This window comes from Citrus clementina, unplaced genomic scaffold (assembly GCF_000493195.1).
Source record: "Citrus clementina cultivar Clemenules unplaced genomic scaffold, Citrus_clementina_v1.0 scaffold_7, whole genome shotgun sequence".
NCBI classification, from domain to species: Eukaryota; Viridiplantae; Streptophyta; class Magnoliopsida; order Sapindales; family Rutaceae; genus Citrus; species Citrus x clementina.
This window is the reverse complement of record NW_006262075.1, coordinates 584,035-604,103: the sequence shown is the minus strand read 5'-3', so window position 1 is coordinate 604,103 and position 20,069 is coordinate 584,035. Positions and strand designations below refer to the sequence as shown.

At 35.6% G+C, this 20,069-nt stretch overlaps 4 protein-coding genes across 7 annotated transcripts; 1 reads left to right on the top strand and 3 right to left on the bottom strand.

The window, feature by feature from the left end:
* The first annotated feature begins 915 nt into the window (after nucleotides 1-915).
* LOC18036854 (pre-rRNA-processing protein ESF1) lies at nucleotides 916-4,885 on the top strand. Its single transcript, XM_006425318.2, has 7 exons — nucleotides 916-1,486; nucleotides 1,566-1,640; nucleotides 1,720-1,940; nucleotides 2,383-2,545; nucleotides 2,780-2,908; nucleotides 3,130-3,827; nucleotides 4,092-4,885. Exons 1-7 carry the CDS (start codon nucleotides 983-985, stop codon nucleotides 4,426-4,428), a joined length of 2,127 nt encoding a protein of 708 aa, XP_006425381.1. The 5' UTR covers nucleotides 916-982; the 3' UTR covers nucleotides 4,429-4,885.
* A 667-nt stretch (nucleotides 4,886-5,552) lies between these two features.
* Nucleotides 5,553-10,200, bottom strand: LOC18036344 (aspartyl protease family protein 1). Its single transcript, XM_006425317.2, has 10 exons — nucleotides 9,769-10,200; nucleotides 8,757-8,892; nucleotides 8,050-8,285; nucleotides 7,525-7,749; nucleotides 7,286-7,421; nucleotides 7,134-7,207; nucleotides 6,948-7,053; nucleotides 6,812-6,869; nucleotides 6,148-6,219; nucleotides 5,553-6,068 (listed from the first exon to the last, which is right to left on the bottom strand). The coding sequence occupies exons 1-10, from the start codon at nucleotides 10,074-10,076 to the stop codon at nucleotides 5,866-5,868; spliced, it is 1,554 nt and encodes a 517-aa protein (XP_006425380.1). The 5' UTR covers nucleotides 10,077-10,200; the 3' UTR covers nucleotides 5,553-5,865.
* Nucleotides 10,201-12,508: 2,308 nt separating this feature from the next.
* On the bottom strand, nucleotides 12,509-17,018 carry LOC18037728 (aspartyl protease family protein 1). Of its 4 annotated transcripts, none has more exons than XM_024180113.1 (11): nucleotides 16,467-17,018; nucleotides 16,198-16,333; nucleotides 14,929-15,164; nucleotides 14,593-14,817; nucleotides 14,337-14,472; nucleotides 14,189-14,262; nucleotides 14,004-14,103; nucleotides 13,831-13,891; nucleotides 13,380-13,451; nucleotides 13,219-13,266; nucleotides 12,509-12,881 (listed from the first exon to the last, which is right to left on the bottom strand). In XM_024180113.1, exons 1-11 carry the CDS (start codon nucleotides 16,778-16,780, stop codon nucleotides 12,724-12,726), a joined length of 1,560 nt encoding a protein of 519 aa, XP_024035881.1. In that variant the 5' UTR covers nucleotides 16,781-17,018; the 3' UTR covers nucleotides 12,509-12,723. The 4 variants fall into 4 exon arrangements, with proteins under 4 accessions (XP_024035881.1, XP_024035880.1, XP_006425376.2 ...); XM_024180112.1 differs by having other exon boundaries at nucleotides 12,510-12,881; nucleotides 13,219-13,299; XM_006425313.2 differs by having other exon boundaries at nucleotides 12,510-12,881; nucleotides 13,219-13,299; nucleotides 13,831-13,888.
* Nucleotides 17,019-18,131: 1,113 nt separating this feature from the next.
* On the bottom strand, nucleotides 18,132-19,443 carry LOC18037727. The gene is made up of 2 exons (XM_006425312.2): nucleotides 18,740-19,443; nucleotides 18,132-18,604 (listed from the first exon to the last, which is right to left on the bottom strand). Exons 1-2 carry the CDS (start codon nucleotides 18,962-18,964, stop codon nucleotides 18,413-18,415), a joined length of 417 nt encoding a protein of 138 aa, XP_006425375.1. The 5' UTR covers nucleotides 18,965-19,443; the 3' UTR covers nucleotides 18,132-18,412.
* Nucleotides 19,444-20,069: the final 626 nt, after the last annotated feature.

The window sequence follows — 20,069 nt, the reverse complement described above, 5'->3', positions numbered from 1 at the left end:
TAATTATTTTAGCATTAAATATTAGTACAAATAAATAAATGAAAGAAAATGTCACAGGTAAAATAAAAAAAAATTACTTAATTTTTATGGAATAATGAATATAAATAAATAAATAAATAAGATGTCATAAAGAGACAAACACTCTTAGTCTAATCCTCTTTAAACCCATGCGAATTAGGACAACTAATCCTATGATGGTAGAGTTAAATTTAAATTTAGTCAACTTAATCCAATCCAAGTGGGCTTGCCAAATATGGGATAAATATAATGTCCAAAAAATTAGTATAATCTTACATTTTATCCTACTCCTAAATATAGTCTAAAGTCCTTCGACCCTAATACATGTGATGCATCAAAACCCAACTATCATAGTCCGTTGGAATGAAACTTAAAAAAAAAAAAACCTTTTGACATGCTTTAAAACCTTCATAAAATTTATTTTTGATTGAAATTATCTAAATAATTAAATACAAATTAGATTATTTATTATTTTAAATAAACTTTATTGTAGTTTACTTTAAAAATTTGTTTACATCCATTCCATTTCATTTAATAATTTATATTTATATTTATTTTTTTAAAACTTATAGAGTTTAGGATCATGGAAATAGAAACCATCTAATAAAAAGAAAATAATTAAAAAATTTAAGTTTTATATTAATAAAAAAATTAAAAAATTTCTTTGTTTACAGTAAAATTTTATTGTAAGATGGTTGATTTTAATAAATGGTTAGTATTTTATAAATTAAATGGGGTATTATAGGAAATAAAATTTAAATGGAGTTAAAAAAATTTTAGAATAAAGCTCTACTCCAAAAAAAAAAAAAACTGTCAAAAGTTTACTAAATCCACCCCCAGAATAATCTTAGCCTTGGCGGTTTCAACAAAACCGGTGTTGGTTGCATTAATTCCCGCGTCCAAACACCTGTTGTCATCCACATCTAAAACCCTATTCTCAGCTACACAAACCCCAGAATTCACCATGGGCACCAAAAACAAAAACAAAAACAAAAACAAAAGGAAAAACAGGTCAAAGGATGGCTCAGACAACAACAAAAACAAAAAGATCATCACAGATTCTCGATTTGCGTCCGTACACTCGGACCCCAGGTTCCAGAATGTTCCGAAGCAAAAATCGAAAGTCGCTATTGACTCCCGATTCGACCGCATGTTCACCGACAAAAATTTCGCTTCATCAACGGCGCCGTTCGACAAAAGAGGCAAGCCTAAGAAGAATCTAAAAACGTCGAAAAGCTCTCTGCAACATTATTACCGAATTGAAGAGGAAGATAAAAAAAGCGATGAAGATGAAGAAATTGAAGAAGAAGAGAGAAGAAACGAGACTGATAGCGAAAGTGAGTTGAAAGAAGCTGCTGACGTGTCTTCGGGAAGTGGGACTGAGGAGGAAGATGATGACGACGTGTCGGAGAGCACTACTGATGACGAAGAGGAAGATGTTGATTTTGATGAAGGTCCTGAAGAAGAGGTATAATTTTTTTTTAAATTGATACTGTAGAATCTTCAAATCGAATGTTTTTATTGAAATAGTTTATCTTACTTACCAGGAAGAAGCTATACCAGAAATTGACAACGAAACTCACAGGCTTGCTATTGTTAATATGGACTGGAGACATGTTAAGGTACATCATACATAAACGAGTTAGATAATTATTGTAATATTTGTGTCTTAGGGTCAAGTTTTTGTTGTTGTAACTGTAGGCGGTTGATTTGCTTGTAATATTGAGCTCATTTCTGCCGAAAGATGGACAAATTTTATCTGTGGCAGTCTATCCATCTGAGTTTGGGATTCAGCGAATGAAAGAGGAAGAAGTTCGTGGTCCTGTTGGTCTATTCGATAGTCAAAATGAGAACAGTGACGACGAGGATAATGATGAAATTGATGAGGAGAAATTACGTGCTTATGAGAAAAGTAGACTAAGGTGATTTATTGTAAATTTCTGTTTTTTATGCGTTTTTGTTCAAATTCTTGTTGTGTCAAATTTGTAGTAATAATAATAATAATAATAATAATAATATCAATATTAATAATAATAATAATAATATTAATTTTATTATTATTACTACTTTTAAAATTTTGCTATTTTGTTCAATATCTGAGAATTTGGGTATGCAGATTGAATTATCAATGGAGTATAGTTTTGCTTACTGGAAATGATGCTTGGGGCAGGAAGAGTCTCCTTATCTTGTCCTTGCCTCAAGATATGAAACAAAATAGTGTCTTTGTTATGAAAAGAGTCATCTTAACTCATGGTCGATCCAAATAACTGCTTTAAGCTGCTACATTGCAAATAGATGTTATTTTTTTTATTTGTCCTTTCTATCTTGAAGTATTCATATAATGTACCTGTGATTTACTCTCAGGTACTACTATGCTGTAGTGGAATGTGATTCTAGTGCAACAGCAGATTACCTTTACAGAGCTTGTGATGGTGTTGAGTTTGAAAGATCTTCAAACAAGCTTGATTTGAGATTTATTCCCGACACTATGGAGTTTAAATATCCACCACGAGATGTTGCAACAGAGGTACTTATTTTGTCCTTAAGATTAAAAGGAGCTTATGTGTTATGTCGATATGGAAAGTAGGGTTTTGAATGCTCTGTCTTCAAGGAATAAAAGTATGTAGCATCATAGCAGCAAATACATGTTGCCTGCTTGGCTGAATTTTTCTCATATATCACAACTTGTTTTTGTAGACCTCGGTACTTAGAGGAGATAAAGCTACATTTATAAATTGTTGATTTCCTTGTTTTTGTTCAGGCACCTGCTAATTATGGTGGTCTAGATTTTTTTACAAAAGCATTGCAGCATAGCAATGTTCAACTTTCTTGGGATGATGATGAACCAGATCGTGTAAAGACCTTGAAACGAAAATTTAATGCGGATCAGGTTAGTAGCTTGATCTGGATTCCAACAACTGCTACTTCTGATGATTCTTCTGCTGTGTCTGGTGAAATTTCAGCCTAATGTAATATGAAGTTTATTTCTTTCTGTAATTTGAGGAATGGTAGTTTAACAGTGATAGTTGTTTACACTTTTCCAACTCTTTAGATTTTATTTATGTCCTTATGCTTTTCTTCTATACTGATTCCTGTTTTGTTTTTATATAGGTGGCTGAATTGGAGTTGAAGGAATTTTTGGCTTCTGATGAGAGTGAAACTGATGATGAAGATGATAATATTGCAGACGAGCAATCTGATAAAAAGAGTAAAAAACAAGATAAGTACCGTGCTTTACTTGAATCTGGTGATGGTTCTGATGAAGATGGTGAGGATGATGGCCAGGATATGGAGGTCACTTTCAATACTGGCTTGGAGGATATAAGCAAGCGCATTCTAGAAAAGACGGATAAGAAATCAGAAACAATTTGGGAAGCTTATCTCAGAAAAAGACGTGAGAAGAAGAAGGCTAGGAAAAATAAATCAAAGTACTCATCAGAAGATGAGGCTAGCAATACAGATCGTGAAGCAATTGAAGAACCAGATGATTTCTTTGTTGAGGAGCCTAAAGGTAAAAAGGGTGAGGAGGCTGGGGGTAATCATAGAAGAGAAGAAAAGGAACGGCAAGATACAGATAAGGAAGCAACTGCAAGCACGGCAGAGCTTGAGTTATTACTTGCTGATGACAAGGGTGCAGAGAATGGTCTTAAAGGATACAACATGAAACCTAAGAAGCGCAAAGGGAAAAAGGGAAAAGAAGTTCCAGATGAGGATAAAATACCCACTGCTGATTATGATGATCCTCGGTTTTCTGCTCTGTTTACTTCTCCTCTTTTTGCCTTAGATCCCACTGATCCACAGTTCAAAAGGTATGAAATACTATAGGGCATAAACCAATTTATTTCTTTCCAGGGCAGGATTTACATTGATTGTCACTCGAGCAGTATGTGTATTAACCGAGTGACCTCTTGTGTTTGATGATGCTGTTCGTTCAATCTATCATTTCCCTTATGAATTAATTAGCCTATTACAATTCTTTAAAAGATCCTGAAGTTTTTCTATGATGAATGCCTGCTTAGTTCATAAATAGGATTGTAGTATTGGGTGCTGAAGATCTGAGTTTGGTATTGCAGGAGTGCAGCCTATGCTCGGCAGATAGCACAGAAGAAGCAGAAGGGCGACCAGCGAGAGCAGGTGATCAGAGAGTCTACTAAGATACCAACAAATGCTCAAATGCCATCCGATGACCCTGACAGGCACAGACACATGAAGTCTGATGTGTCATCCTTGAAGAGAGAGAACCATGAGGTTTCTTTATTAGTTAAATCACTCAAGATGAAATCCAAGCAAATTCAGCTGCCCTCCGAGCCAAAAAAAGATGAGGGAATTCAATCTAAAGAAGTTGAGGAGAATAATGGCCTTTCAAACCTGGTTCAATCTTTAAAGAAGACCAAAAAACTAAAAAAATGAAATGGAAGAGAAGATAGCAGTTTTTTTCCCCCTACCTGAGATGTAATCTTGTCTATGCGAGAATTGAGACGTTGGGAGTCTTAGGTACACCGTGGGCTGAGATAATTGCTATCTGCGTAATTAAGTTGAACTTCCATAATTAAAGGGTGCAGTTATTTCATTAGTGTTGATTGGTAATGTAAAAGTCATTTCATAGGTTGCGAATCAAATGCCTTCACTCCTGCCGGCCACCTTTGCCTTACTGCTTTGCTAGTTTAGAGTCGACACTGTTTTCATCGAGTTATTCATATTGTAGGGCTAAGTGTAAGATCTGTATTTGTTTTGATCATCTTAATTGATTCCAAGTCATGTTGCCCAATTCCAAATTCATTAAGATAGTTGAACTAGTCCGTCAGTTGTGCCTGTGCGCGGCAAATCAAAATTTTCAATTAATATTTCAAGTTCTGAATCTTCTAGACATGATTAGAGTCTATCACCGACCCTAAGGCCAAGGGACAATACGTTGGGTGAACTTGAGATGTGATTTGAGGTGCAACAGTTGTACGGTGCATGTGACTGAGGGGCGACAATTCTACGGTACCGGTAGAATATTGTTAGTGGTAACAATGTTTTCGTTATATGGTAATATTTAATTTTTTCCCCATTGTTTATATTACATAACTGGCGGATTGCACCGTAGCAAGACCTGTAAAGAACTAGCTACTGCCAATTCTTATATATTTTTTAATTGAAAAATGATAAAGAGCTCACCACTGACCCCCATTTCGGGTTCTTCCTCTTCTATCCTCAGTACTAGAGATGAACGAATTCTATACGCCTATCGATCGAAGAATTTTCTCTCTGTTGTTAAGAGTCGGAATTTCATCAACGCAGAGCGAGCAACTGTCATTATTCAAACTCTTAAGTCTAAGCGTATATACTAAAATTTTTGAAATTTTAATTTACTCACGTGTGAAAATAAGGTAGGATTAGAATCTCGACCATTAATCTAATTTCAAATTTAATTTAGCAATGTCGGTCTGTTTCTTTTTTTGCCCTTTTTCGCACCTTGGAAAACGATAAATTTCCATTTATCGAGATATCAGACATTTGTTTAGGCACCCAATCAAAAGGACAATGCATCATTTGCATCGAATTGCCAGGAGAATGGAGCTTCATAATGAAAGCCCCAAAGAAATTGCCAAAATTGAAATATAATGGACAGCTAAATTCTTACAACTCCCAAAATTCCAGCTAAGTAATGTAACTAATAATTCCATAATACTGGTCTCTGTCCATAGGATAGATATATTTACAGCCACTCCAAAATAATGCTACCAACACCCGAAAGATGGAAGCCAAAATGTTACCAATTTGTCGTGCCATTTTTCCTGGAATAAATGACCATAAACACATGATACAGGGTTGAAATAAACCCTAAGAATGAACAAAGAATGGTCAGAAAATGGCAAAAGATGCAATCAGAGTCATCACAAGAAGTGCACAAGTTAGAGGGTGCAGCTTAAGCGAATGACTCCCAATAGGTGGTGCAGACGCGGGAGAGATACCACCAGCCGTGGCTTCTGGGTTGAGAGCAGTTGCTGGGGGAACTGAAGATTTTGGTGGTATTGGAAGAGCACTGGAGTTGTTAACACCATAACCTGAAAAAATAGATCTTAAGTTTAAGAGCATGGAAGCTCAAGAGCACAGACCGGTTCTAAATGGAAGTATTATACTCACAGTCAGATGCCTTCCAACCCAATACATTCTTCTCCCGATCAAAGACTATATTGTAACCAGTCATGAAGTTTTCTGGATTGAAGGCAAAAAAATCAGTATAAGCAATCATACACACTGCACAAACAAATATATTTAATATGGTCGCAAGTTACAAAAGGTTTCAAGGCCAAGAGAAATATCAAACAGAATTGAAAAGGCACAAATTCTTTCTTGAAAAAAACTGGATTCTTAAGGTTCTACAGATTAAAACTCTTTGTTCTAATATCATCATTCTTCGAATAAACTTTTCTAAAAGTTCTCACAGAGAAACCATATTGCTTGATAACGTCCAGAAACAAATATAAACAATAAAAACTTCTGCATATTGGATATATCTTTGCATACAACCTCCTTGGACCTATTTATCATAAGCAATTCCTTTGCAATTACACAATATAACAGTTTAGTTAGTCTGTCCAAAGGTGCATGAATTGGACTATTTTTAATTGGAAAATGGCAGCAGCAACTCAAGGGGAGAGAATATCATTAATATGAAAAGAAATTTTGCAATAAGCTAACATCATTTTGCAATGGAAATGGCAGCAGAACCTCAAGGGGAGATCAAATTATCAGTATGAATAGCAATTATGAAATAGGCTAATATTATTTGCAATGGGATACTCACGTCCAATGATATTCACATTATCGCTTTTGACGACACCCAGACAATATAAATATAAACCCTGGGGAACATGAGAAAATTTCAGTACTGATTTCAGGAGCAGGAGTTAAAAATCATAGCAATAAAAGTTAGCCCTTACCTTAGGTTCCGAAGAAACTATTACAATTGGATCATTGACAAAAAATGGGCCACCGCCTTTCATTGTGAGATTCACAACAGGATACTCGAAGTTGGTTTGATTTGGACTGCACGGAAAGAAAGTGTCAGTGCTTGATTTTACAAAGGAAAAGGTAACACAACTAAAGCCTGTAAGTGAAGAAATGACCTCAATACATAACAATATTCAAAAGGGAGATCGGAAGTAGATGTTTCTCTTTTTTCCTTGGCCAGTGAGTTGAACTGCCAGAACACATAAGTCACTCATAAGTAAAGGAAACCTTATTTAATAGATTAAAATAAATAGCTTAAAGTACTTACAGTCTCAGAAATTTGAGTATATGCAGGGTTGTTCAAGTATGTAAATGAGGTACCGGAGTCAAAAATTGCACTAAACTCAAAATTAGCGGCATTACCCCCAACACTAACTTGAGTGATGGTGATATTGTAAGTTGGACTGTTAAGAAGTTTTAAAACACAAAGATCAGTAAAGCAACAAGAATGTTCGATGACAAGTATAGTCGACAAAATCATAAGAACATTGGAAAGTGACCACTTACTGTGTTTGCCTGAGGGAAAACGGTGTTTCTCCTTGGCCTGGGCTTCCTTTATCTCCAAAGCTGATTCTCCCAGTGCCATCAGATCCGAAACACATGGAAAAGGAATTTGGAATTAGCCCTTGATTTGCTAATATGCTGGGAACTGAAGTCTTGTCCATCCCAAGCCCAAATAGACCATTAGGAGCTGCACCATCCAAGAATGAACCAGTCTGAACCCGACCACAGCTGCAAAAGATCAGAGAAGCTGAATAACAAGTGCTATAAATAATAATTGAAGTTAACAAATTTGTCAATTGGGGTGAAAAATATGTAATCAGTAGCTTATTTAAAACCTCAAGAAGATTTATGATAAAATCCCAAAACCCTCCCGAGGTAACCATACTGAGAGGAGTTTTCGGTCCATGGACTATTTTACTCCAGTTTCAAAAGTAAAAATTGCAAGGAAAACACCCATTTTACATTAACTATCAACTGTGAAATTTTTGCACCAAAACCACATGAAGATTTCAGCACAGAATTACCAACCCGAAAGAAATCCGAGAATCAACCGATTTACTTTGCTTTTCATCTGTGGCTAAGTGCAACACATCCTCTACCAAGAACCCAGTTGACATAGTGCCATCAGAAAGATAACGAACTTGATAAGGACAGTTGCTACCAGCTGAAGGGCATTGCTTTTGTAGTTCACACAACGTGCTGTTACAAGGAACCTTTGAACTTGTTGATGATGTATTAGGACTGTAGATGTTAAAATCAATCACCTGTATTACAAGATAATACAGAAGAGTGAAGAAATTCTGTCATAGGTTTACATTTTGTAATATAATAGAAGACCAAGAGGGAGTGTTCGACAAACTACAGCCAGGCTGTTGATAAATAAAAAGCAATGCAACCTAAAAGGTGAATCTGTAGAACATCTTGCTTTTCAAGCTATCCATGTGGTCTGTTGAAATTAATAGTTTAAATAGAAAGGATATGGAAACTGTGGTGATGATTAGAATGCTCAATGCTAATCCTGCAGGCGTGCAAAGTTTCAAAATTTCAGCACAAACTCTTGGCATTCAATTATGTGATACCTGTTTTTCAAAAATTCCCTTCTGTATATGTCCGATGCAAAACTTTCCCAAAATGAACAAAAATCTCAGAAATTTATCTTTCAAATATAAGTCTGCCAAACAAGCCATTTACAATCATTAACTCACAATAGAACTCAAAGTAAATTAATATCACACCTGTCCGGATGATGAGTTCAAGCCATGCACACAACTAACACAGTCGCATGGCAACCAGAAGAGGTCACTGCCAGTGTCAAGTGCCACTATAAATGATAAAGCTGGTTGTCCCACCGAAACATTGGCATAATGTAAGCTGAAATGTCAAGAAAAAAAATAAAGAAAACATTAATCCATATCGCTGTCATTTGAAAACCATAGCAGGCACCCATTTGGTTGTTGATGATATCGTAGTACTAAAAGAATACAAAGAAATTGAAAGTTTTGACATTTTGAATACCATTTCTACCCCTAAATACATAAGCTGTTGAAATAAGCAGGAAAATTACTAGAAAATATTTCTAAAATATAAAATCAAATAAAAATTAAAATAAATCCACAAAAGGAAAGATTTCCAGTATTTAAAAAAAAAAAAAACCCATAAACATGAAACCTCAGTACCATGCATAAGAATTACAGTTCCACAGCTTGAAAAAGTAATCTAATTGCATCAAACAATATGATTCAGCAAATGAATAACACTGATCAATGTTGTAAAAATTAATTTTGTAACAATATCAATGAAAATGCAAATGATCGATCCCTTTACGCGCGTCAAAAAGTATTAGGAAAACTCATTTCACATTAAATTTTATGCAAACGAGAAGAAATCGTACCAGAACTTCCAAATTAATAACAAATTGATACTAACCGCATTGATCGGATATATATAAAGACTACAACGATAATTAAATAATTTTGCTCAATGAAAATTAATACTAGATAGGTTTAAGCATGAGCTGTTATTAGATGATTTTAAGTTAACCTTCCTCCTGTTTCAGAAAAAATCGTTAAAAAAAAAAAAAGATTGTCAGCAAACAAACAAAGAATATATTGAAAGCTTTGATCACCTCTGCGGTTCTCTACCAACAGACCAAAATTACAATTCGTACAGTTCAAGTAAGAGAGGAAGTAAATATATATATATATATATATCAGAGGATAGGCTGAGGCAAGTGAAGAGATTACGTACAATCCCAAAGAATTGAGTCGATAAGTATCGTTGCCGGCGCTAAAAGTTAACGGCGTTTTATCATTCCCCTGCGCAGCAAGCCCCCGCCCTCGTAGTCGGAAATAACGGTCACGGTGGGCCAGAGCAGAATAGTACGCGAAACTTCCTTTCTTCGGTAAGTCATCAACGGCTAGAATTCCCTTAACCGGATCCGAATAACGATGGTGGAAATCAAAACCGAACGTACCGAACCCGAAACAGCACCCAGCACAACAGCTTAACAATATCAATAAGACACAAACAGGAGAATTACGATAACTAGAAGCCATTGCTTGAAAAAACAGAAACAAAAATTATGAATGAAGCCTTTGTTTTCTTCTTATTTTGAGAGAGAGAAGAGAAGCCAAATGAGAAGGATTTTAAAGAGACTTGTCGTTTTTGATTTGTCGCTCACTTTACCTTCCCAGGGTGGCTGTGTTGAGGGCGAAAGTCAAAATCTCTCTCGATGACTATCTCCACTGTGAAACGATGACCGCGGTTGTTTGGGTGAGACCCAGCGACGTGGGTCCTGAGAGTTTAAATTTTTAAATTGATTTTGCATTTGCTTTTTATTCCTTTTTCCCTTTTTTTTTTTCTGGTTGGCCCTTCTTTTTCTATAATTTTGCCCATTTTTCTTTCTTTCTTTCAATTTTAGTTTTTCTCTACGTAATGTGAATATTTTCATATAGAAAATAACAAATAAATACTTTTAAAGAGTACTAAAATAAATCTACCAACACTTCTTTCCATCCTCAATACTTTTTTTTTTTATAAATAGTAAAAAAATAATTTAATCTCCAATTAGTAGTGTGAATTTGTCAATGACTTTATTCATTTGAGAACTACATGATTAGTTGAATAAAATGATCATACGATCTTCGTTATTTATTTTTTCAAAAGTCTTTGTGATTGTAGTAATAATATAATAATTTTAGTTGTTGATACTAGAAAAGTCAATGAATTTAATTAACAACTTTTTTTTTTATTTAGCCTGCAAGTTAGCGTAACGTCTTAGTTTGTAGCTTTAGAATCTTAAAGAAATATCTTATTTTAATTAACAAATTTATTTCAATACTTTAATATAAAAAGTAATCTTTGAATACAGAATTAGTTTTATGATTAACAAATTTATCGAGTTACTTCAATAAAAAAATAATATCTTATATAAAATTAGTTTATTACTAAATCGATCAAGTCATATATATGTTTAAATAATACAATGTAAAGAGACGAGATTAATGACTATACAATAAATAAGCTTGAATTTTTTATTTTATTTATGATAGAATATAGATATATATATACACTAAATATATTTCGGAATAATATTGAGGCGAAGACTAACTTAAATGGTAATAGCATATCCTATGTTCTAGACTTCTACTAGTCTTTTAAAAGCTAGGAAATGAAATCCATGATTCTCTTTGATTCTTAAATAGGGGGAAAAAAAATCCGGAATAACAAACAACATAAGTATTAAGCAAAATGTAACAAAACAAGAGCTCGGGGGACATAAATGAATTTGTAAGAGAAGGCGTTGGGAGGTTGTAGGCTTGGAAAGTAAACGGCGCACATCCGGACATATCCAAGTCCATTATTGGCTGTGCTAGACTGTTAGCTGGAGAAACAGATATTTGCGCAGATGCTAGAGATGACACGTTTCGATCATCGCACGGTGCAACGTAATCATACAATGGGGAGTAGATGGAGGGCCTACATCCCGAACACCGACTTAGGGGTTAGGATCGGACTTTATCAGGTGTAAAAAACAACATGAAGCGGGTCAATCAATCAATCAATCAATCCAAAGGGGGAGCCATTTTCTTGTCTACAACGAGAAGCACGCACGCCATACAACATCAGATTAACGTGGTACTGCCGTGTCAGTGCGACTGTTTGAGTTTGTCGACACGTAACCACAAGGCGCGTGCGTGCGCGCGCAATGCTCGGTACCGCGTGAGGGTCGGGGACGATGTTAGGAGTCGTCGTTTGACGGATGAATTTTTGAATGCTTTAATCCGAGAATAACGCTGCAGGGAATTTTGGCTTTCAGGCATGAACGCATGCATTTTTGTATCAACACACAGAATTCACGCTTGGACTGTTGAATCACTACAGATTCGTAATGTCATGTCGTTCTCTGGCTTTTGGGCACAAGTTGCGTCTTCAAACTTCCATCCGACTAATACGGTCTGATACCGACCGCACCAAATTATTCCAATTGTGCGGAATATGATAATTTTAAGATCATATCATAATCTCTCTTTTTTTTTTCTTTTTTCTTTTTTTTTTCCACACAACTAAACATTATCACATTATATAAAGATGATAAAGATGAAGGACTTAGTTATAGTATAACTGTGATATCATATCATACTATAATTACACCTAGTCATTAGATCTAACTACTTAACCATTGAATTTTTCATCATAACTGAATCCAACGGCTAGGTGCAATTGTAGTACTATAATTGTACCATAATTAAACCCAAAGATTAGATAATGACATAGGTCTTGAGTTTTGTGAATGGAAATAAATTGGTCCACGAAGGCAAATCCTTGTGATTAATTTTATACGAAGATGTCAGGTTGTTAGCTCCATAAAATTAAGAAAGCGAAAGTTAGGTCGGTGATACAGTTATTATCTTGACAGAGTAAACAGAAATAAAAAGCAATGCTGTATTTATTATGCTCACGTAATGGGATGACTGCTTGAGACGTCGTGAAAAAGTCAAAAGTATTTGCAAGTTCGAAAGGAAGGGAAAAAAAGGGGTCAAAAGTCTTTGCCATTAGTGTTACTTCTAGAAAGAAGTATTTGGTCAAGTTTCCTCAATGCAACTGGATTGAATGAAGACTAGCCAATCAGAGTCCCAGCCCAGAAACGACCGGCGACCAATATTCGGCCGGATACATAACAACCAATCAATTTGAAGTCCACTAATGTTTTTTAAAAAGAGAGAGAACCACCAAAGCAGTTGCGTGAGCTAAATTAATGGTTTCAAGAAGCCTGGAACATCGTTCTGTCATGTTTGTGTGAACATTTGGAATACAATAATGTACGGATTCTCCCATCATCTGCTTGCTTATATAAATTACTGTAACAGCAAAAATATGAACAATATGAATGAGGCAAAGGATCGAAATTTAAAGGAATACAAAATCCCCTAACCATGGCACTGATACTGAACTATGACCTAAAATTACTTTTTATCGATGTAAGGTGAATGAAAATCACCGAAAAATTACTACCATTGTGAGTAGCTGCAGACTGCAGAAATGAATGATCATGGAACAGCTACAGTAATATAAACAATATGACAAGACATCTTAAGTGAAACAGAAGAGATGTATATCTATGGTAAGACAAGGATGCAACTGAACCCTGAGAATGATCTCTGGTCTCTTTTTTTGCATCTGCAATGGAGTTGTTACCTAATCCAGCAGCAACAGCAGGAGGCACAGATCTATTGTGTGGTTTTACTGGAAAAGTATAAGAATCCTCAATGTCATAACCTGAATAAAAGGAATAAATGCATGGTTCATATGATAGAAGTGTGGAAAAGTTAATTTTGTGAATGAAAAGTAGTACGTACAGTTAAACTTCTCCCAGCCCAAGACTAGTCTCTCTCGATCAAATACCACACGGTAGCCAGTCATAAAGTTTTCTGCGTAGAAATCAGTAATTTCCATATAAATAAAATATCCCGCGAATAAATAAATCCATCCTACTAAAGAATTGGATTGTTTTCTTCCAATAAGGACAGTAATAATTTTGGTCATAACCAACAAAAACACTTAATTTACATGAGTTCAATAGCAGTAACAGTTTACATAGAAGAATTAACAAAAATCAATTGACAAAAGGATTATACTCGAGATTATTTCAAGGTCGTCTGTGCTGTGCACGTGCAACAATTATAATAAAATATGGTGCACCCAATCAGTCATAAATCTTCATATCAACAGAACACACTAGGGTCACATCAATTGTACTCAGTACCATGCACTTGACTACTCATACCAAATGCAATTTACATGACTTACGCCCAATTATATTCAGTTCCATGCTCTTGACGACAGCCAGACAATACACAAGTTCACCCTGCTTTAAAAATGAAAAAAAAAAATGGTTGTTGGGTATAAGCTTCAGGTATATTATAAAATCAGAAAAACTAAGCACAGAAGCAAAAGTACAAAGACTAGAAATAAAAAACTACTTGAGTGGATATGACAATTATTGGATTGTAGACAGTGAAATGGCTTCCACCTTTCATCCTTAAGCTCATACTAGGTATCAAGCTGGCATTTGCATCAGGGCTGTTCATCATAAAGAAATCTATTACAGCCAACATAGAGAGAAGCTTGAAACAATAATAAGAATAGACATATTACATAATACAACCTCATATCATAACAATATTCAAAAGGAATCCTTGAATCATGCTGGCGCCGTTTATCTTGTACCTGTGAATGGAACTGCAGAAAAAGTATAAACAGCTAAGTTCCAGCACTGGATATAAAAAGAAAGAAAACAAGATCAAAGGGCTTACATTCTCTAAGAGCCTTGTGTAAGTTGGCTCAACCATATATGTAAAAGAGGTCCCAGAATCAAAAAGAGCAGTAATATCCACATCAATCAAAGTTGTGCCCACTCGAATTTGAGTTACAGTAATGTTGTAGGATGGGCTGCAACACATTTTTTCAAACTAACTTGAAGATAAACTTGATAAAACCTTCCATGGCAGATAAATATCAGTCTAAATTCATAGGCAAACAGCATCAAGCAGATGAGAAATTACCACTTACTGTGATGGGTTTACATTAAACGAGGTCTCCTGCTGGTAGGGACTACCCTTGTCTCCAAAACTGATTCTTCCAATACCATCATTTCCAAAACACATGGAGAAAGAATCTGCTGTTAGACCGTCCTTGGATAATATACTAGGAACTGATATTGTCTCCATACCGAGCCCAAACAACCCATTTGGAGCTGCAATGTCCAAAAAGGAACCACTTTGAACCTGTCCACAGCTGTATATTTCATATTGCATTATCATCTCAACCTGGACAAGTATTTGAACAAAATGGACAGGAGGTCCCTGGAAAATGCTTTTAAGGAAACAAAATAGTAAAATAACTGACCCGAATGTCACATATGCCTCAACAGATTCGTGATTTTTATCTTCTCTCGTTAAGTGAAGAACATCTTCAACCAAAATTCCAGAAGTAGAAGTTTGAGCTGAGACATAAGAAACAGAGTAAGGGCAATTGCTAAATGTTCCCGGACATCGATTACGGTGAGCACACAAAAGGTTGTTGCAGGTGACTTTTTTGCTTGTTGATGACACTTCAGGATTGTATATACTAAGCTCAAAATCCTGCCACAGTAGAATTATACACATTTGAAAATCAATGAAGGGTTATAATAGCCTGCTATCTGATGCCTAATCATATGCATGGCATAGTTGAAAATCAATGAAGGGCATTAAACTATCACTACTATCTGATGCTTACACATATGCATAGCATTCTAACATCCTAAACCAAAGAACAAGATGTACGTGCAGAAGAACAAGGTACAAGAAAGCATTTGTCGATGGTTGTTTTCACTCATCAATACTTATTTCGCAAGAATTATAATTATGATCAGATAATTATAGACATAAGGCACAAGCTAATACCCAGGGCATGTATATAACTGTTGATGGAGATGAGAAACCTCAGCCACTAAACACCAAACCTTGCCCACTATTTAAATAATAAAAAAATGAAACATGAAAGTGAATTGAAAGCACAACAACTACAGTGTCTAGTGAACACCCATTTTGACTTGGTAGACATTGTTAATCAACAACCACCCACCCATTTATATTTGATAGCTAATGATTTCATTCTGAAATGTATACCAATCACAACATCAGCACCCAATCCCAAACAAATCCTTAATAAGCTTTGGTGATTCAGTTACTAGTTTGCTCTTCATAAAACTATCCCAATCTCAAATATTCCCCAGGGTGACCAAGTTACTAGTCCGGTCTTCTTCATAAAACTTCAGCATTCTTGAAAGTACATTTAGCACCAACATACTTAATAGATCAAACTATTTTTTTTCTCAATTTTCTACTATTTAGCTAAAATGAACAAAAGTGCTTTCAGAGATTATTATTTAAAAAAAAAAATGCACTCCAGAGATTTCTTGTTCTTTTTGGAGAAGCGCTGGATAGGTACTCGAACACTTAAAATCTTTTCAAAAAATCACTTCATAGGGCTTTCTTCATCGCACTTTTCTGGGAAGCACTTTCAACAATGCACCTTAAACATGTTAGCACAAAATGGGCAAAAGGGAATCCTTTGCTATCAAATAAAAGCTTACAAGGGAATATATATATATATGGTAAGAATAAAACATACAGAAGCATAAGCAGAGCCCTGAGTAGGCGCACATTTGCTACATTCACACGGCACCCAAAACAAATCACTTCCCGTATCAAGCGCCACCATAAACTTCATTCCCGGCGTCCCCAATTGCACCGTCGTATAATGCAAACTGCAAAATTATAAAAAATGAAAAATAAAAAACCCCCCACCACATCAAGAATTCAAAAGAACCAAAAAATAACAAGAAAATCAAACAGTGGCATCAACCGTAAATATTTGGTAAAAAAAAAGAAGTGACGTACAATCCTAACGAGCTTATTCGTACAGTCGAATTGCCGTCGGAGAATATGAGCGGGGAATTGGTATCAGTATCGGACAGGTGGCGGCCGCGTAGGATTTGATCGCGGTGTGCCAAAAGGGCGTAGTAGTCGAAACTTCCTTTGTCTGGCCAATCGCTATGAGATAATTTGCCGCTGGAAATCGACCAGTTCTTGACTTGATCGGAGTATCGGTGGTGCATTTCGAAGCTAAAGATTCGGCCGCCGTCGCAGGACGATGGGCCAATGACGGCCCAGATTGGGACTAAAAAGAAAAAGAATTTCAGGAAACAAGGCATTTTATCTAATTATTGTTGCGTTAATTTTAAAAAATAAAATTGAGACTTGATGGAGCCCCGAATCTTTGATTTTGTTTTCAGATTTGGTGGTTTCTGTTAGAGTGACTGTAGATGCATGTGGAAAAGTGGGCCCGGCTTTTGACAGTTTATAGAGGTGGTTGAAAGGGCGGGATTTCTTTCGGTTTATTTTTGACCCTGAGACTGAGATTGTTGATTTGTTGTTTCGTTTCAGTCTTATCGTTTCCCCATCCCACGTTAAAAAAAAATGATGCCGATTTTTTTATAAAAAAAAGGAAAATTATCATTTGTATACCCTATATTTGCTCTGTTATCAAAAATACTACAACACTTTGAGGGTGTATCAATCGTGCACCCTTAGTTGACAAAATGTATCAGCCGACCACCAAACCGTTAGTTGCCGTTTGAAAGTTAACGGAAGTACAGTGAATTGACGATTTTACCCTTAAAAATTATCATTTGTATACCCTTAAATTCTCTTTTTATCACTTGTATACCCTTAAATTATCACTTGTATCATATGAAAAGACCAAATTACCCTTCTGATGTCATCATACTTAAACGGCAACTAACGGTTTGGTGGTCGGCTGATACATTTTGTCAACTTAGGGTGGACGATTGATACACCCTCAAAGTGTTGTAGTATTTTTGATAATGGAGTAAACTAAGGGTATACAAATGATAATTTTCCTAAAAAAAAATTTCCCCTTTTTTTTTTTTTGGGTAGGTAGCTAACAAAGAAGTGTTCTTTAAAATAATGGTATAAGTCTGTCTGGTCCTTCAGGTTTTCACAAAATTATTTGAGAAAAAAACTTGTAAAAATCTTAAGTTGAGTTGGCCTAGCACCTTCCTTTTATTTCATATCATGTCCAGTGAAGAAGGATTCAAATCTTTTATGATTGTGGAAGTAATGATAATTCTTTTGAAGGCACTCAAATCATATGTATATATATGATTTATGAACGTTTCTAACAAAAACTCCTGACAAAAGTAAAGTCTGAAATTTTGGTTTGAGAATTGAGATCATCTTAAATTTCATTAAAATCGAAGATTAGACAATGAGTTAAGGCATAACTCCAGTGGCGATATTTTTTAAGGCTTCGGTCCTAGTCAGGAAGCTTTCAATAGGGTTGTGTGTAAAGTTGAGAATAATAAATAAAATAAATTTTAATAAATTTGTACATAAGGGGAAATCATCGAAACTCTGCCCGATTCCAACTTCAACCTGAACCCTTATCAGTAGAATTTTGATGTTCAATAATCAAATACTGGAAGTCAAAATCAACCAACAGAATAATTAAAGAAAAAAGAGATCCACTCGTAGAAATTTGAGGATTCCACAACTAACAGACTTACATATTACAAGAAAATATTATGTACAAATTACAACATCCGGAGTGCGATAATCTACTAATATTCACAAAATTGGAAAAACGAAAACGAAAAAGACGACCGACAATCACTCAAATTAGTGAAACCCAACAAAGTTGACACTAATTATTTATGGCTACAAAAATTTATGACCCCAGAAATGGTACTGCTGCAGGGAAAAAAAAATCTCATAATGCAGATGAGTTAATGCCTTGATGCTACCAATTAATTATTGAAACGGACTCACATTGGAGAGGCAGACGTGATCCCAAATTTATCAGAAAGCTTGGTTCTTGAAAATGGCGAAAGAAGCTCCATTTGATGAAGAAACTGCACGTCGTGAATCAATGGATTATCAGTTCTTCCCGGCGGAGATCCAGGGTAACATGAAGGATTGCACCCATTGCATAAAATTGGTTCCTTTCCGTCAACTGGCTGCAGGACACGACACGGTCGAGTCGTGTAGAAGAATATTAGAAGAAGAATCCATGTGAAATTGTGATGTGAAAAAAAAAATAATAAAAAAAATACAGAACTTTGGTTATTGGTGATGTAAAAGAAAGTCTTCACCTTTTCAGTAATAATGTTCAAGCCTCCACTTTTTCCATCATCATTTGCTTGGTTGTTGTTATCAAAACTGTGTTTGCTGCATCTGGGTGGCTTCAGAAACTCAGGTACGGCGGCTGCCGGCCGGCGAGGCTTAGGGCAGAGAGGCTGCTCATTGCCTCCATGTTTAAGCTTGTTCGGCTCTGTACTTGAATCGGTGAGATTGCTTTTAACAGGAAAACGACGCATTTTTTCCCTTGAAGAAAATAAGCAGCAAAACCAAACAATACAAAGACACAGGTGGAGAACAAAACACAATGTCTTTGCTTTGTATGTGATTGAGAGAGAGAGAGAGACTGGCAATTCCACTATTTCTTGACAAAACCTGTTGGGTAATTCGAAGATTGTCCGAAAGATAAAAGAGAGAGAGTTATAAGTGAGAAATTACTGTGGCAGTGATGCCATTCGCCATTCGCCATAAGCCATAAGCCAAAGCACTTTCTTGGCTCTGAGTTGTTCTAGGATTTGGTCTTGACTCGTTGGCTTTTGATCTCCTAATTCCTCTCTAATTCCCATCTTTGCCTAAAATTCATTTCGTCCAAGTGAGTTCCACTTTTCATCTTTTTATATTTCTTTCTTGTATTACACAATCAACACCAACATTTTGTGTCCTCTTATATACACACAAACACGTATTACTATACAATTAAAAACTGGTGCACGTTCTTTACGAGAGAGAACCAAATTATCTCTTTCTGTATATCAGTGACAAACACGAGACAACTAACCCAAAATTGCATGAGCCACCCTCACGTTTGCAGCATGGATGCTTTGCAATTGTTCGGGTTTCTTGACAGCTGCCTTAATAATAATTAAGAAAATGCATAAAAGTTAATAACTAGCATCACACAATATGTACTGTTGATTTTTTATGCCTTTCTTCTTTTACAAGAGAAAGAATGCCCCAGCTCACATTTTTGGCAAGCACTACTACGCCCCATTTCTAATAAGGCATATGTATGTATTGTCGCAGCAAGTGTTGAAAACTTCGAATATCACCCAATAATATAGACCAGCATAACTGCTTTTGAACGTCCATATATGTATATGCTATATAAAGCTGGCAATATGCAATAATGAATCATACACAAAATACAGCTTTTAAGAGCTGGCACTGTACAAGCAATAAAAAAGTGCTTCTTGAACAGACGGTCAAATGAGGGTGAATGCTCAAAACCTGAAATCATGGAGAACTATCCGTGGAACAAGATGTGATCACATTATATACATGGCATGCCCAAAAAAATCATCAGAGTTCAGCACATGCACATCCCTAGTGTAATTGTAGGAAAGA